This window comes from Maniola jurtina, chromosome 11 (genome assembly GCF_905333055.1).
Source record: "Maniola jurtina chromosome 11, ilManJurt1.1, whole genome shotgun sequence".
Taxonomy (NCBI): domain Eukaryota; kingdom Metazoa; phylum Arthropoda; class Insecta; order Lepidoptera; family Nymphalidae; genus Maniola; species Maniola jurtina.
In genome coordinates this window covers 7,281,700-7,298,564 of record NC_060039.1, presented here as the reverse complement: position 1 = coordinate 7,298,564, position 16,865 = coordinate 7,281,700, and the positions used below count along the sequence as shown (strand labels likewise).

General features: G+C 34.7%; 3 protein-coding genes across 3 annotated transcripts in view; 2 read left to right on the top strand and 1 right to left on the bottom strand.

Annotated features, from left to right (window-relative positions):
* LOC123869426 (protein numb) overlaps positions 1-1,148 on the bottom strand; it is a 32,940-nt gene extending 31,792 nt beyond the window's left edge. Inside the window, exon 1 of the mRNA XM_045912348.1 lies at positions 815-1,148. The gene's annotated coding sequence lies outside the window, so the exon portion shown is untranslated. The remainder of the gene's footprint in view (positions 1-814) is intronic.
* Positions 1,149-2,091: 943 nt separating this feature from the next.
* LOC123869433 (cytochrome c oxidase assembly protein COX20, mitochondrial) lies at positions 2,092-4,773 on the top strand. Its single transcript, XM_045912355.1, has 2 exons — positions 2,092-2,412; positions 3,308-4,773. Exons 1-2 carry the CDS (start codon positions 2,356-2,358, stop codon positions 3,620-3,622), a joined length of 372 nt encoding a protein of 123 aa, XP_045768311.1. The 5' UTR covers positions 2,092-2,355; the 3' UTR covers positions 3,623-4,773.
* Positions 4,774-10,143: 5,370 nt separating this feature from the next.
* LOC123869421 (xanthine dehydrogenase-like) overlaps positions 10,144-16,865 on the top strand; it is a 24,803-nt gene continuing 18,081 nt past the window's right edge. Inside the window, exons 1-4 of the mRNA XM_045912335.1 lie at positions 10,144-10,432; positions 12,935-13,089; positions 14,344-16,471; positions 16,553-16,861. Of these exons, the coding sequence (XP_045768291.1) occupies positions 10,361-10,432; positions 12,935-13,089; positions 14,344-16,471; positions 16,553-16,861 (2,664 nt within the window). The 5' untranslated portion in view covers positions 10,144-10,360. The remainder of the gene's footprint in view (positions 10,433-12,934; positions 13,090-14,343; positions 16,472-16,552; positions 16,862-16,865) is intronic.

Sequence of the window (16,865 nt, the reverse complement as noted above, 5' to 3'; positions counted from 1 at the left end):
AAAATATAGGAATTTACCTCCCCTTATTAGTGATGTATGTAATTGTATACCTACTTGCAACCTGCTTTACAACATATTTTAATACTTAAAACTTGGAAAAGAAATAAAGGTGCTATGATATGTATTTCCTCTCTGCATGTATTGGTTTTATTGTCATGCAAATCTGTCATAACTAATAATAATTATTCTCTACAGAAATTGTACAAATAAATAAATTAACCTAATGAACATGATTTTGATTGACTGACATTTTTACTGACTTTAACAACAAGAGGTATTTACCCCCCCCCCCCCCCCCCCCCGTTATTTGTGAAGTATGCAATTGCACATATTATATCGATGTACTTACAATCGGCTTTGCCTACAATTTTGATACAATAAATAACTTTGTAAATAACAGTCTTTACTAGATAGGTGCGATAATACTTATTTACTTTTTAAATAACTCAAAGGAGTCAAAAAGTAAGTAAAGTACCTATAAACTGTTAGTGTCACCATAACTAGCCAGTTCAGTAGCAGCAGGTTGTCAAATCCATGATCCACATTACTGATGAGTTTAAATTACAATTATGAAGAAATGTTTCCTGTTAACTTATTTAATATTAAAGTCTTTGAAGTAGGTACTTACTTATTTTATTTACATAAACTTTTAAGCAAAATAATATTCATGTACTTAAGTATCTACTTAGTAAAATAATAGCACTTATTTATTAATAATACTTATGTGTGTATTTAATAAGTAGGTACCTACTTACAAATAATATTCATTAGCTATGTAAGAACCAACCTATTGGAAGTTATTTACAATACGTACCTGACATAAAACGCCGATAAGGACTATGTGGTCACAGGTCCATAGTGATAATACTGGTTATCCACCTAAATGAAAGCAGAGATACGATTTTTATGTATTTTTTTACCAAGTAAAAGCTGTTTTAGGTTTAGAAAACGGCACTCGCGCAATTTCACAAATTTTACTTAACACACAGAGAGCGGTTCGCGATAAATAACAAGCGATACTAGTGTTTAAACATTTCTAGATTTTACAAGCTGAGATTTTTATCAAAATTATGAATTGGGATTTGAGAAGAGAAATTTGCGAAAAAGTAATCGAAACGAAATAAAAATTCTTTATCAGCGCTACTGTCAAAAAGTGACATGACATTGACAATTGACACTGACAATTTACGTCTGACAACATCATTGATTTGTGTTCACTGTTCACTGACCTCTACTAACACAAGTAGGTTCCTACGCTGGACTTACGATTGACGCTGACCTGTTTTTGAGCAATTGAGTATTTTCCTACTTTTGAATTTGATGATTATTATTACTTTATTCTAAACTAGGATAAAAATAATGACGTATGCTGAAAAAAAAATTAAAATCCAACAAAGATTTACAAAGTTAAAGGCATTTTAATTTTGGGTGGGAGGGTCATTGCTCCCAAAATATTTGGCAATTAAAATGCCATAAGCCTACTTTGTCATAATAGTTTACAAATTGCAAAAAACCAAATTAAATTTGAATTTCGCGGGCAGACCCGTCTCATACACCTTAATGATTACAATAATTTATTGTTTTTTATCTAGCTACATAATTTTTTCAAGGTGTCGTTGGAATTGCCTTACACATCATCTGGCAACACTATTAAATTAATGTCAGAGCAGAAGTACGACGGGATGTCGGAAGTGCCGTGGGAAGTGCCAAAAAGTATCGATAAACCTTTAATTTGTATCCAGATCGATACCGTACTTTTTACGGTTCCGTAACCGAAGGATGCTTGGGACCCTATTACTTAATACCAAGCCTCCGCTGTCCATCCGTCTTTCTGTCAGCGTGCTATATCGCATGAACCTTGAAAACGGTGATTTGAAAATACATACGAGCAGCATACGAGTTATTTGTTATTGAAAACAAGTGACATGTTTCAAATACTATATTTTAATCATAATAATTATTATTAGTTTTTTGATGTATATCGATGAATCGAAATATTTATATTTTTAAACCAAATATCGATATATCGATACATCGATATTTTTTAGACGATTAAGCGAAACGACTAGAAACCAAAGAGTATGTAAACACTTCACTACGTCTAGAAACGACAGTTAAAAAACAAAAATATTATATATTTGTTTCTAAAAATATTTTGCTAAGTATTTTAGTGCAAGTTTTTAACAAAAGCTGTAATCTGTAATCGTTAATGAAATTATTAGTAAAGTTATTATATGAGTCTCAAATAATCGCTAGCTAATAAGACTAAGTAACTAGTTAGTTGATCTAAGCACAATATACCTAAATCATTTTCGCAGAACTGTCTAAGAGGAGGTTATTATATTAGCTAATAATATGGATACAGTAGTGAAAAGTATGCTTGAAGAAGATCCTGATGAAGAAAAGAAGAAGGTATGGATTTTTTTATGAAACGGAACAGAGTCTGTCTGTCCTCTGTCGTATCTGTTAAGAAAACATAATATAGGGTAACTACTTCCCTTTGACTAAGAATCATGAAATTTAGTAGGTACAACCCCGTTACTAAAAGAATGGACCTCGCTTTTTTCAATTTCAATGTATGATAAACGCCAAACTAAGACAATACCAACATAGCATACCCAGAGTTTTTCACAAACATTTAAGTTTCATACCTAAATATTCTTAATGATGCTTTTTTGCACACCGCACCCATGCGTCGCAGTGACGTCTTGACGCCAGGTCCAATCTTTTAGTAACCGGGTTGTAGGTAGGTCTTATAGCACAAGTAAAGGGGAATAATTCCAAAAACCGTGAATTTGTGGTTACATCACAAAAAAAATATGAAAATGTGTTTCAATACCAAGTGAGGTATATGAAAGGGCTTTGCCTGTCAGAAGCTGGCGTCAAGCAAAAATATAAAATCACATCAATCACCATTAAGCACATAAATGCTTGCCTAAGCATCAAGCTAACTTTGTAAACGGTTGAAATGCTTGGCTCAAGCAAAAATCTACCTGCTTGATGTAAAGCCACTTGACGGTATCAGAAGCCCTTTAGAATAAACAGTGAAATAATGGATTTAGAGCTGCGGCTTAGTGATTCACTTAAGATGTTACCTATTTGTTAGTTTTGAAAAACTAGGTACATTTTTGGATTAAAGAAAGTATAAACAGTCTGTTGGACGGTTTCAAAGTCTATAATGGACATACATACATATGTAGAAACATTTTTGTGTTTTATACTCTCTAAAATACAATACAAAAACAACATTTATTGTGTATTCATATAAATTAAGTAAAGTATCATATTTTAAGAGACATTTTTTCAGGGTCTAGTGCTATTTGGAAGGGACTTGTCGAAAATACCATGCTTCAGGGAGAGTTTTCTATATGGTATAGCATCAGGTGTTGGAGTAGGAGTAGCATCATTTTTAAAAACCTCCAAACCACTTCTCTCCCAACATATTGGAGTTGGCACCTTTGCAATCACCACTCTAGTCTACTGGTCATATTGTAGGTATGAATGGTCGAGGCAAAGATTTGACGCTCAATTGATGCAAGAAGCTTTGAAAGACAAAATAAGATATGAAGGTACTGTTGTGGAAAAAGAGTTGGAACAGAAAGGTATTTTAAAAACTGTTTAGTAACTGACTTATGTTGATTGCACAGTAATTTCATACTCAAGTATTCATACCAAATTCGAAGAAAAAGAAATGATGAAGTTATATAGTTTGCAATCAGCATAGGTTTATTAAAATATTATATTAGGTGTGTAATTAGACTACGCTTAAAAAATATGGTTGTCTTAACTTTTAACGTTATGTAATTATGTATGTATTTTTTTTACAAAGTCTTTTTGTTGAAGTTTTAGTGAACAATCAAACAATCTGTAATTGATTAACACACAAATGTTTAAGAATATTTTCATAAAAAGTTACTGTTGAAGCAACTTTGTAATATTTAATGATATTGAAAAAATAAAATAATCATAGGGGCTAATACAGTTGTATATAAATGCATTAACTAAATAGGTCAAATATAGTGTAGCATAATGTTAATTATTATTTTCATATGTAACCTCTAATAATATGTACTAAATAGACAAATCTAAATCTAGTGCTATCCTTTTCTGAAAAATGCATTATAAAAGGGATAGCTACATTTAGACCTGTCATTTTAATTTAGAGATTGTTTACAACAGAAGTATCAGCAATGCATAATATTCCTCTAAGATCTTATGCAAAGCAAATCACTGTTTTGTATAGCGGTAGTTTATGGGGCTAGAATTTATCATTAAAGAGAATAATTAAAAAAAAAATCATGATTTTTATTTATTTTAACATAATTAATTATTTAACGTCACACTGTAAGAAAAGCGATTAATGACGGCGCGTCACAAATCGTACCTACCTAAACAAAAAATATTTTTCAATTTTTTAACATAAAAATTCTGTAATTTCTGTGGGAAAATGTTTATTTTTCAACTACACCTTGTGACGTCATTAATCGCTTTCCGTATTGTGTGACGTTAGTAAAATTATGTTAAAATAAATAAATATCATGACTTTCAGTCAGTTAGTCAAGACAAATTTTCAGATTTAACAATAGGTATATATTTCAGTATTGTGAAGAATGTTGCATTCTTGCTTTTATGACTAACTGTATAGCATTTTTTACCTTATTGCTTATATTTTGTATTTTATGTAAAGAACTTAGATGTTATGTAGGTAGATTGTTTTAATAAATTGTTGAAATTAAAATCAGAATTATTAATTAGGGTTCTGTACCAACTCCACCTGTTTTATTTTTTACGATTACAGAAAAATCTTTCGAATATGTAGGCGCCCCATAAGTTAAAACGTTGTTCTGTAGCTTAAAGCTTTTCAGTATTTCAATACTCCTTAGTGCGGAAACGCCCGCCGTGAAGACAAAATAAATCGCAATACTGCACTGAGAAGCTAAAGAAAATCTTCAAACGCCTCTGCCTACATGGTAATTTTTCTTGAATACAGGTAATATTAAGTAGGTAGTTACCCGCTTACTTAGTTTAAATAAAAACAACAAATATTTCTATAGATACCTACCTGCTTATATAATATTACTAAGTATCCTGTATAAAAATAATTTTTAACCCCCGACCCAAAAAAAGGGGTGTTATAAGTTTGACGTGTGTATCTGTCTGTAGCATCGTAGCTCCTAAATTAATGAACCGATTTTAATTTAGTTTTTTTTGTTTGAAAGGTGGCTTGATCGAGAGTGTTCTTTAGCTATAATCCAAGAAAATCGGTTCAGCCATTTGAAAGTTATCAGCTTTTTCTAGTTACCTAGTTTTCTAGTAACCTTCACTCAGGTGTTATAAATTTTTAATTTACACTTGTAATAATAGGTTTTAGAAAGGATTTTCTTTGTAGAAAAAAAATTACAGTTTTAAGTTTATAAAATAAGTAGCAAACAACTTTACTATTTCTTTGTCGTTAATCTTTAAACTCTATTAGTAATTTTTTCCCGTTTAATTTTGTATACTATATGATGCACGCGGCTTCGCCCGCGGGATCTTGGATTACCACGATTTAGGAATGCAATTTCTTACAGCATCAAGGCTGAGGAGTTCGTTCAAAACAGACAGACCGACAAAATTTTTAAAAATGTGATTCAGTTCGAATAACCATTGAGAGGATATTATTTAAGATATATTAAGATAAAACATGAGGTAGTTATTTCGAAATTACAGGTAGAAACTTCGATTTTATTTAGTAGTATAGATTACTTATATTTATTTATTAGGTACCTACTAAATATATTAAATATAATTTTTATTTTGTTTCTATTCACTATAACGAGGTATAGATATAGTTTCTGAACATTCTGAAATACTTTAGTATCGACCTACTTGGTGTTTCGTAAGTTTCTAGGTAGATATCTTGTTAAATTGTTTCTGAAATGAAGTTCAAGGTCCTTTTTAGGCCTCCTTAGACCGTTCCAAAATAATAAAAACCGGTTAAGTGCGAATCTCGCTCTTTTAGGGTTTCGTACATAATTATTATGAACATGATATTTTGGGTCTATGAAATACTTATTTCTTTTCCGAACTAGAACATCGCAATAAACCGTGAAAGAAAAAACCAAAGCAGGAGCAAAAACCTTGACTAACAAAGTTACGCGATCCTAAACGAAAAAGATTTTTAACCCCCGACCCAAAAAGAGGGGTGTTATAAGTTTGACGTGTGTATCTGTGTATCTGTGTATCTGTGTATCTGTGTTTCTGTGTACCTATCTGTCTGTGGCATCGTAGCGCCTAAACGAATGAACCGATTTTAATTTAGTTTTTTTTGTTTGAAAGGTGGCTTGATCGAGAGTGTTCTTAACTATAATCTAAAAAAATTGGTTCAGCCGTTTAAGAGTTAAGATAAAGATAAAGATAAATTTATTTGGCTCAGAAACAAATGTAACATAAACGTAACAAAACACAATTAGTTATAATAATAAACATTACTGCATGTGCACCTGTTTCCTGAACTAGTAAAAACTGTGTCTCGGAAAACAGGGCTTCCAAAACGGAGAATACAAAACAAAGTAAAGCACAAAGTAAAATAAAGATTTTTTGTGAGTGCTTTGGCACCCGTACTAGGAAAACCTGTGTTACGGGCACCGCAGCCTTCCCTCGGATCCATCGATTAGAACTTAACTATACAGTATTTTAAAAATAATAATTATGTAGAATAGTAATGTAAAACAGAAGTGTGCAAGTGTGTGTGTGTGTGTGTGTGTGTGTGTGTGTGTGTGTGTATGTGTGTGTGTGTGTGTGTGTGTGTGTGTGATATTATTTGTATGTATGATGTTTATTATAGTAGGTACGACGGGTGTGTAAAAGACAACTTGCTATGATTTCACTTCGGCGATCAAGTCCTCAACTTCATAGTAACTAAGTTTCTTTAACCAAGCATTAACCGTTTTTTTTAAGTTGGGTTTTTTGTATTTAGATATATTAAGTGTGTCATTTATTCTATTATAAAGTTTAGGGCTAAGGAAGTGGTAATGTCTTCCGGCAAGTGCGGTTCTCCTCGGCAACATTAAGAATATCTTTGGTTTGCGTCTTATTAAAATATTAACATTTGCTTCGGATTGAGCTTTTGTTTCTGAGTGTTTGCGTAAAATAACCTGGGAGATAAAGAGCTGCCGGACATTCAAAACGTCCCACTCTTGGTAAAGTGCCGACGTGGGATACCTGCGCGGTCTGCTACCCAGAACCTTAAGAATACCTCTTTGGGCGCGCTCCAGTCGTAACATATCAGTTTTATTGGAGCCACCCCAAACTGTGATGCAGTACGATAGTAAGGACTGCACTAGTGCAAAGTACACAGTTTTCAATAATTTTTGGTCGCAGACCGTTCTCAGCTTCCTCAGAATAAACATAAGCTTTCGGATACGATTAACCAAAACGTTTATATGTTTTTTCCAGCTAAGAGTACTCTCTATTGTTAACCCTAAATATTTGATGTCGGTAGTTCTTTGTATTGAGAAACAAGAGCATTTCTCATTAGGCAATTTACAAGAATGAGCTTTAATGGAGAAGGAATCAGGTTGAGTGTATATGGTGGTATCAAAAGTAATAAGTTTAGTTTTAGGGACATTTAATGTCAGTAGGTTTGTATTTAGCCAGTTCATGACATGCTTTAATGCCGATTCAGCACGGTTACGTACCTGATCCCAACTCTGACCCTGTACCAGTAGTACGGTGTCATCAGCATAAGATATGATTTTAGTATACGGAATATTCATCTGGCATAGGTTGTTGATATATATCAGGAACAGAGTTGGGCCGAGCACGCTGCCCTGAGGCACACCATATTCAATATTATCTTCCTTGCTTAAGTGGGGGCCTATTTTAACATATTGACTGCGATTGGTTAAGTAATCTTTAAATAAGTTAAAAACGTTACCCCTGATTCCGATGGCTTCCAACCGATCCATAAGAATAGGGACAGACACGGTGTCAAATGCTTTAGACAAATCAAGGAAGATGCCTACTGTTTTCTGTTTTGATTCAATATTTTTGATATATGACTGGTAAGCTCGATAACGGCATCCTCTGTTGATTTTCCTTGCCTAAAGCCAAATTGTTGTTCTGAGATGATATCTAATTTATTCAAGTACAAGATTAAGCGATTGTTCAAGATCTTTTCAAAAATTTTAGAGATTGAAGTTAAAACTGAAATAGGCCGATAATTAGTTACTTGGTCCCTGCTGCCACTCTTATAGATCGGGTGTACCACAGCTTTCTTTAGAACAGAAGGAAACGAACCTTGTATCATACATAAGTTAAAAACATGTTTAAAGATGGGAACAAGAATGTCACGAGTTTGTTTTAAAATTGAAACAGATATTTCATCCCAACCCTTGGCGCAGTTATTGCGAAGACTCATAATAATATTGTTAATAGTTATCAGCTCTTTTCTAGTTTTCTTGTAGAAAAGAAGGTTAGATAACCGTTAGGTTCATAATATTATGTCAATAGACAAATGTCAAGCTGTCAAGATGGACGTTGCCTAAATACATAATTATTTATTTGAAAATGATGTTTTGAAAACTCAGATACTTTGAATCGTCGGGGGTGTTTTAAATTTTTAATTTACACTTGTTTCTAGAATCTAGACAGTCCAAAATTACACCTAATAATTTTTTACATTTAGCAAATGTAGCTCGACGTGGTTTTTTGTGCTTTTTTTTTAATTTGTAGCGCCATCTAGATTATTTTGATTTTGAGGCGGTTGAATAGTTTAGCCATTTTGTTAAAGATGCGGAACCTTCGGTACGTAACTGTGACTTGCACTTGGCCGATTCTTTCTTGTATTTAATTAGGCAAGTAGGTAGTAACCCTGAAAGTACAATACGTCTGGAAACATACAATTATAACAAGCCACCACTACGCCACTTACCAACCACTTGCGTTCGAGCTGTAGTAACCACAAAGAGTACAATAATATTATATGACCAGAACTGCCTATGTTTGAAAAGCGGTTCACTGCAAAAAGTAATTTTTTAATAATTATCATCAAAAACGTAGAAATTTTCTGTTAAAATCTTAAAACTGATGTTTCCAAAAATAATGCTATAGGATTACTTTATCTTCTGTCTGTCGTGACTGTCAAAAATACCAATACGGCACTTCCCGTTGACCTGGAATCGTGAAAGGCAGGTAGGTACGAGTAGGTCTTATAGCACAAGTAATGGAAAAAATCCGAAAATCGTGACATTGTGGTTATATCGCCAAAAAAATATGAATAATAAATATAATTCGTATTTTCAATTTTCAAAGGTAGATAACTATACCAACTGGGGTATCATATGAAAGGGCTTTACCCGTACATTCTAAAACAGATTTTTATTTATTTTTATGTAAGTATAATAGTTTTTCATTTATCGTGCAAAATGTCGAAAAAAATACCCGAGTACGGGATCCTCGGTGCGCGAGTATGACTCGCACTTGGCCGGTTTTTAATTTGGTCCTATGTAACAAACTGTTTTTAGAAAGATCAGTTTTTTAACTAAGTATGTTTCTTGGCGATAACTCACAAACTACCTACTCTTTGTAGTTACAATAGTTAGTCGCTTTTTGGATAAAGGATACCTAGGTACTACACAGAGGTGCACACTGCACAGCACACACCCGACGTGAAATATTGGCATCATTGAGATTCTAGGTCATGGTAGGCAGGTAGGTATTATTTAACAGAATTAATTATTATTATTTACGATTTTATTTGACTCGCATTGTTCGTGTGCAGTGACTGGCGAGTTAAGAGTTAAGTGTGCCCATATCATAATGGACTAAGAGCCAGCGAGTGCCAGACCTTCGTTATTTTATAAAAGCTAGAAGTTTCTCTGCGTACTGTCCCCAACACGGAGGAACAATCAGTGACTAACTAGGTATGAAGTTTGGATCATGGTGGCTTTGGGAGTTAATAGGTAACAAAGGTGTAAAAAATCTTACGTCATAGTAGGTAAGTATAAAGTATATTTTCTGTGTTGGGGACAATAGAGGAAGAGAAACTTTCTGCTTTTATAAAATAACGAAGGTCTGGCACTCGCTAGCTCTCTCTCTATAAGTAAAATAAGTCATATTATAATAATTCGTACAGCGCCTAAATGACCTAGCTACAAATTAAAAGTTACCTACCTATCTAGTAAGTTTATCAAGTGAGCCCGCCGAATCACCATCGCCCACCGACCATCGCCTCGCCCTCGCTCGACGCTCTCCCAATCCTCAGTCGTTCGCAATCCACGGATTGCATCGGATGCGGCAGCAGAAGACAGAAAGACGTATTGAGCCAAATGAAATTTTATCTGAATAAAAAGTTCGGCTTTACCTAATACACAGCAGCATGGATAACTTGGAAGATTTTCTACCCCAAAACAGAGAAACGTCCTTGATATTCTTTGTCAATGGAAAGAAGGTGAGTTTTTTAACGATTATTTAAATTATTATGTACATATTTTTATTAGGTAGGGTCTAGGTACCTTACCTAGTAGGTACCTACCTATTTAATAATTATTTATTGATGGTGCATGGTTTGTTTAGCCTTAGGTGTCTCGTAAATCTACGTCTGTAGGTACATTATTACACAACGCAAGAAGATTTTGTACTTAGATTAATAATAATTATTGTAGGTACATAACCTGATTTTGATTTCAGAATTCTATGAAAAGATAATAGGTAAGAGGTAACAGTCAAATTCCTCTAATTGATAAAATTGGTAATATCTTTTGCACTGAACTTATAATATTATGTTGATATAGTTAGTTACTTAATATCGTAACCGAATTCTATATTCATTAATATCTACTATCTACCTGTAGTAGGTGTACTTAGTCTACCTAACGAGCAACGGTCAAGTGTGCGTCGGACTCGTACACGAAGGGTTCCGTAGCCTCGCACCTACAAGAAATAACGCTTATTTTTGTTGATATAGCGGCAATAGAAATACCTAAACATTCTGTGAAAATTTCAGCTCTCTGCCTATTACGGTTGACGATATACAGCCCGCTGACAGACACACGGATCTGGACAGGGGAGTCCCGAGTCTTAGTAATAGCAGCTTTTTGGTACGGGACACAAAAAGATGACAATGATTCTGATGTTATTTCTTGTATTGGTACGGAATCCTTCGTGTGCGAGTCCGATTCGCACTTGACCGACTTTTATGTTTTGTAGGTTTCGTATGTCGGTTCCTACAGATTGGTCTGAGTACCTAGGTATACTGCGTAGGTACATCATAACTGGAAAAACAAGTTTTAAGCATACACTTACGTAGATAATCGTAGATACTAGATACTAGATAGGGTATGGTTTTAGTTCAGTAGGTAGGTAGGTAGTACCTATTAGTGCGACTGCTAGTTAGTGAGATTAAGAGCAGTAGGTAAGTAGCTACCTACTTAGTGTAATCCAGATAGGTAGATATCTTAAGGTGCATGAGACGGTTTTGCCGGCAAAATTCAAAATTAATTTGGTTTTTCGCAATTTATAAACTAATACGACAAAGTAGGCTTATAGCATTCAAATTCCGACAATGGCAGTATCATCTTCACAGGATTACATAAAAACTTTTCTTGAAAGTGTTCAGTTTAAGAAATTAGTTAAAAATATAATGAGTTCGACATGAGTTACTCACAAATTAGTGGATGCTATAGCTAATTCATGCATTGCACCCAATCCTCCACAGCCTCTCTAGTCTCATGCCCCCTGACGTTTATTACTGACATATAAGTACCTAGTAGGGAATGGTCCTGCGAAAACGAAAAATCATTGAGTAGATGTACCTAGTCTTAATTACTCTGATAATAATCATCATCACCAACAGACTAGGTATGCATCCAAAGCTAAACTAGGGAGGTAGGTAAACTTCTTTAGGTAAACTTAGATGTTACATTTCCAGTCGCTTGCTTAAGAGGGCTCTCTCCGTCACTCGTTTCCACTCGTTTCATACAATCGTAGTTCCAATTTCATTTGAATACTAAGCAACCAAAGTCCATGAAATCTTGCACATATATTCTAGAAACTAATATCTATGTCTGTGGTTTTCCAGATTTCTGTTAAAATATTCGGTTTCAAAGTTACGCGGTCTTAAAATTTTCATACAAATCTTTGAGCCCCTGTAATTTTAAAACTACATATTTTTAGAAAAATCTAAAACACCACAGACACAGATATTAGTTTCTAGAATATGTCTGCAAAATTTCATGGACTTTGGTTGCTTAACATTCAAATGAAACTGGAACTACGATTGTATGAAACGAGTGGAAACGAGTGACGGAGAGAGCCCTGTTAAGTAGAATAAGAATAAGAACTGTTTATTTGCTAGAATATGGTATAATATACATTGGTCTTAAATATTAGGTAAAATCACATATTCTGCCAAGCATGGCGTGCAAAATTTATTGAATTTATTTAGTACTAGCTGATGCCCGCAGCTTCGCCCGCGTGGATTGGTCAGATCCCCTGCAGCATCAGGATTGAGGAGTTGGACTCCAAATTTTTTATGAAACAATGTCGCAAAGTTTCTCTATCGATTAAAAAAAAAATTACGCAAATCGGTTCAGAAATCTCGGAGATTTCGGTGTACATAGGTAGAAAAACACAACTCCCTTTTTGAAAGTCGGTTAAAAAAGTAGCCTATTTTACGCCCTGGTCAATACTCAACTTGTCTGTGAAAATCCCGTCAAAATCGGTTCAGCCGTTCCGGAGATTAGCCTTTTCAAACAGACAGACAGACAGACAGACAGACAGACAGACAGACAGACAAAAATTTTAAAAACGTGTTATTCAGTGTTGGTATCGTTCAAATAACCATATGAGCTTAATATGAGGTAGTTATTTCGAAATTACAGACAGACACTCCAATTTTATTTATTAGTATAGATATAGTAGGTGGGTTCATTAAGATCTTTTAATATTTCAGGTGATAGAGCCGTCCCCGGATCCGGAATGGACGTTGTTGTGGTATCTACGCAGGAAGCTGCACCTCACTGGCACGAAGTATGGCTGTGGCGAAGGTGGCTGCGGAGCTTGTACTGTCATGGTATCACAGTATATTCAACCTGAAAAACGTGTCAAGTATCCTTTGAAAAGTCAAACTCTCCGAACATATAGTATACTAGCTGTGCCCGCGACTTCGTTCGCGTGGAATAGTGACTTTTCGCGCTTTATATAGCCACGGACGCTCAGGCGCAAGGCGCCGTGATTCTTTAAATTGACATAACTTTTTTATTTATGAACCGATTGACATGAAATAAACACTAAATGCTAAGTGAAGCTTACTACAATATATTAGTGAAAACCGTATCTAAATCGAATAAGCCGTTTCTGATATTAGCGTGCACAAACACACAGACAAACAGACAAAAATAAATTAATTACAATTTTGGGTTCGGCATCGATATAATAACAACCCCTGCTACTTTTTTTTATATATTTCCATTGTACAGACACCACTTTTCTACAATTTTATTATATGTATAGATTTAACTAGTTTATGCCCGCGACTTTGCGTGGACTAGTACCTATACTATTTTCAAGCCTCATTTTACGGGTTTAATTTTCAAAAATCCTTTCTTAGCAGATGTCTACGTTAAAAGTAAAAGTAAAATATTCTTTATTGTAGGTAGATAAAACCAAATTTACATAGAAATGTAACTAAGTACTTAGTTATAACAAAATAGATTTCTGTACAATAGGCGGCCTTATCGCTAATATAGCGATCTCTTATAGGCAACCTATCTGCATGTCAAATTCAGCCCGATCCGTCCAGTATTTTGAGCCATGCGTTGATAGATCAGCCGGTCAGTCATCTTTTCGTTTAATACAAGCTGTACCTTATTAATACGCTAGCAAAAACTTAGCGCTTTTATCTAGTACTAAGTATCTAAACACTATCCAATACCAATAAGCATTCGCATTAGACTTAGTTTTAGTTTTAGTGACTTAAACTCGGGGTCGATGCTCCGCTCACAACGCGGCATTGACCGTCCGGCAACGCTACGTTCGTTGACCTCTAGCATCAGTCGGATGTTTTATTTGCAATACATTGCGAACTTTTAAAACTGTAGGGCATTTTTTTCGTGTTTTCTTGGTGGTATCTTAGCAAAAACGAACACAAGTGATAGTACTGATGATTGGTGCATCAGCACTATCAGCTGTCTTTGTTTTTGCAAGGGTTCTAATAACATCCTGTATATTTAGATACTAATCGTTCGATAGGTGATTTTGTGATAGTAGATGCAAAAATAGATTTTAATTAATTGATTTTTGAAAATTTGATGCTTTGTTATTTATCATACCAATACAATATTGCCTTAAACAAGCTATCAGACATATAGCCGTAAATGCGTGTTTGATGCCACTGTGCGCAATGCATGGCATGGCTGTGATTACGGTTGAAGGGATCGGCAACACGCAGGACAGATTACATCCTGTGCAAGAGAGGATAGCTAAGGCCCACGGATCACAATGTGGATTCTGCACGCCAGGCATAGTTATGTCGATGTACACTTTGCTAAGGAATAAATCTAAAATTGAATATGACGACATTGAAACGGCGCTACAAGGCAATTTGTGCAGATGCACTGGCTATAGACCGATTGTGGAGGGATTTAAGACATTTATGGAAGCCTGGGAAGGCGTTAATAATATTAATGGAGAAAACAAGTCTTGCTCAATGGGAAATGACTGTTGCAGACTTAATAAACAGAAAGATGATGACGTTTTAGTTAAAAAATCTAAATTCTTGTCGTATAGCCCAACCCAGGAACCAATTTTCCCTCCTGATTTAATATTAAATAATGATACATATACGAAAAGGTTTTTAATTTTTAAAGGAAAAAATAATGTGTGGGTGCGACCACAAACCCTTGAAGAGTTACTTTTAATTAAAAATAAGTTTCCGGAGGCTAAAATAGTAGTAGGTAATACGGAAATAGGAGTAGAGGTAAAATTTAAAAAGAAAGTTTATCCAATACTACTTTCCTCATTTTTGATAGAGGACATGAATAAAATACATGTGACAGACACGAGTATTAAAGTTGGAGCATCTGTGTCGTTGTCAGATTTACAAGAGTTTTTAAAAAATTACATTCAAAAGAACGGTAAGGGAACGAGAACTTTGGAAGCCATTGTGGAAATGCTACATTGGTTTGCGGGAAGCCAAGTTCGTAATGTTGCCTCTCTCGTGGGGAATATTATGACAGCTAGTCCGATATCAGATTTAAACCCAATACTGATGGCTTCTACTTCTTCACTTACACTAGTAAGTTTAGACAAAGGCATCCGCACAGTGTTAATCGATGAAACATTTTTCACAAGTTATAGAAAAGTAAAAGTTGCAGATAATGAAGTTGTTCTGTCAGTGGAAATTCCTTTCACAGAAGAAATGCAGTTTCTTAAAGCTTACAAACAAGCTAGACGAAGGGATGATGACATATCTATTGTAACAGCTGCATTTAATGTCAAGATAGACAAACATACGCATTTGGTGAATGAAGCAAAATTATGTTATGGTGGTATGGGCCCGACGACAATATGTGCTGAAAAATCATCTAACAAAATAAAAGGCTGTAAATGGACTAAGGATCTTATTAAAATAGTTTTTGATTCTCTCACCGAGGAATTGCAATTAGATAGTTCTGCACCAGGAGGAATGGCCGACTATCGCAAATCTCTTTGTCTTAGCTTATTTTTTAAATTCTATTATTACGTTTGGGATAAAATAAAAAGCAACAAAATGGAAATCATAGACAGTGATAATCCAGGGGCATATGAAATATCGCGTGCAGTACCAAAAAGTGCGCAATGTTTTGAGATAAAAGGGAATATTACGAGCAATTACGATACCGTTGGTAAACCCGTTCCTCATGCATCTGCAATGAAACATGCAACAGGTGAAGCAATATACTGTGATGATATTCCTGTTTTGAATGAAGAGTTATTTCTGTGTTTGATATTTAGCACGGAGTCACATGCAAGAATAAAATCTCTTGACCCCAGTGAAGCGTTGTTAGATCCCGACGTTGTAGCATTTTTTTCAGCGTCCGATTTACCCAAAGAACGGAACAAAATGGGTGCCATATTTAAGGATGAAGAAATTTTTGCTTCAGAAATTGTGACAAGTCGAGCTTGTGTAATAGGAGCAGTAGTTGCAAAGTCCGAAAGTGCAGCAAGGAAAGCAAAAGATCTAGTTAAAGTAACCTATGAAAAATTACAACCTGTAATTATAACAATTGAAGATGCTATCCATCACGGTTCTTATTATTCCGGCTATCCACGTAAATTAGAAAAAGGAAACGTTGAAAAAGCTTTTCAAGAGTCAAACTATGTCAAGGAAGGTTTTATAAGAACCGGGGCGCAAGAACATTTTTACTTAGAAACTATATCAGCTTTAGCCATAAGAAAGGAAGACGAATTAGAAATTATTTGTACTTCTCAATATCCCGCTGAAATCGCAGTGAGTATACTTGAGTGTCAAATTAATATCTATTATAACTTAAGTTTATTTTCATCTTATAAAACAAAAACATTCTTTTAGCTTCTTGCAGCAAAGGCGCTTGCGATACCAAATCATAAAGTTGTAGCAAAGGTTAAAAGAATAGGAGGTGGGTTCGGTGGAAAAGAATCCAGGCCAGCACTCCTTGCCATACCGGTGGCTGTTGCTGCATATAAATTAAAAAAACCAATTCGAGCGGTGTTAGACAGAGATGAAGACATGCAAGTTACTGGTTACCGGCATCCATTCTTAATTAAATACAAGGTTGCGTTTGATGATAGTGGTAAAATCATAGCTGCTACCTTCGATATTTATGCGAATGCTGGCAATTACATGGATATATCATGTTCGGTAA

Bases quoted from the DNA above. Each gene is read 5' to 3' on its own strand.
- LOC123869433 (XM_045912355.1), top strand. From the start codon at position 2,356: ATGGATACAGTAGTGAAAAGTATGCTTGAAGAAGATCCTGATGAAGAA. The intron at 2,413-3,307 runs GTATGGATTTTT...ACATTTTTTCAG, and splicing joins CTGATGAAGAAAAGAAGAAG to GGTCTAGTGCTATTTGGAAG.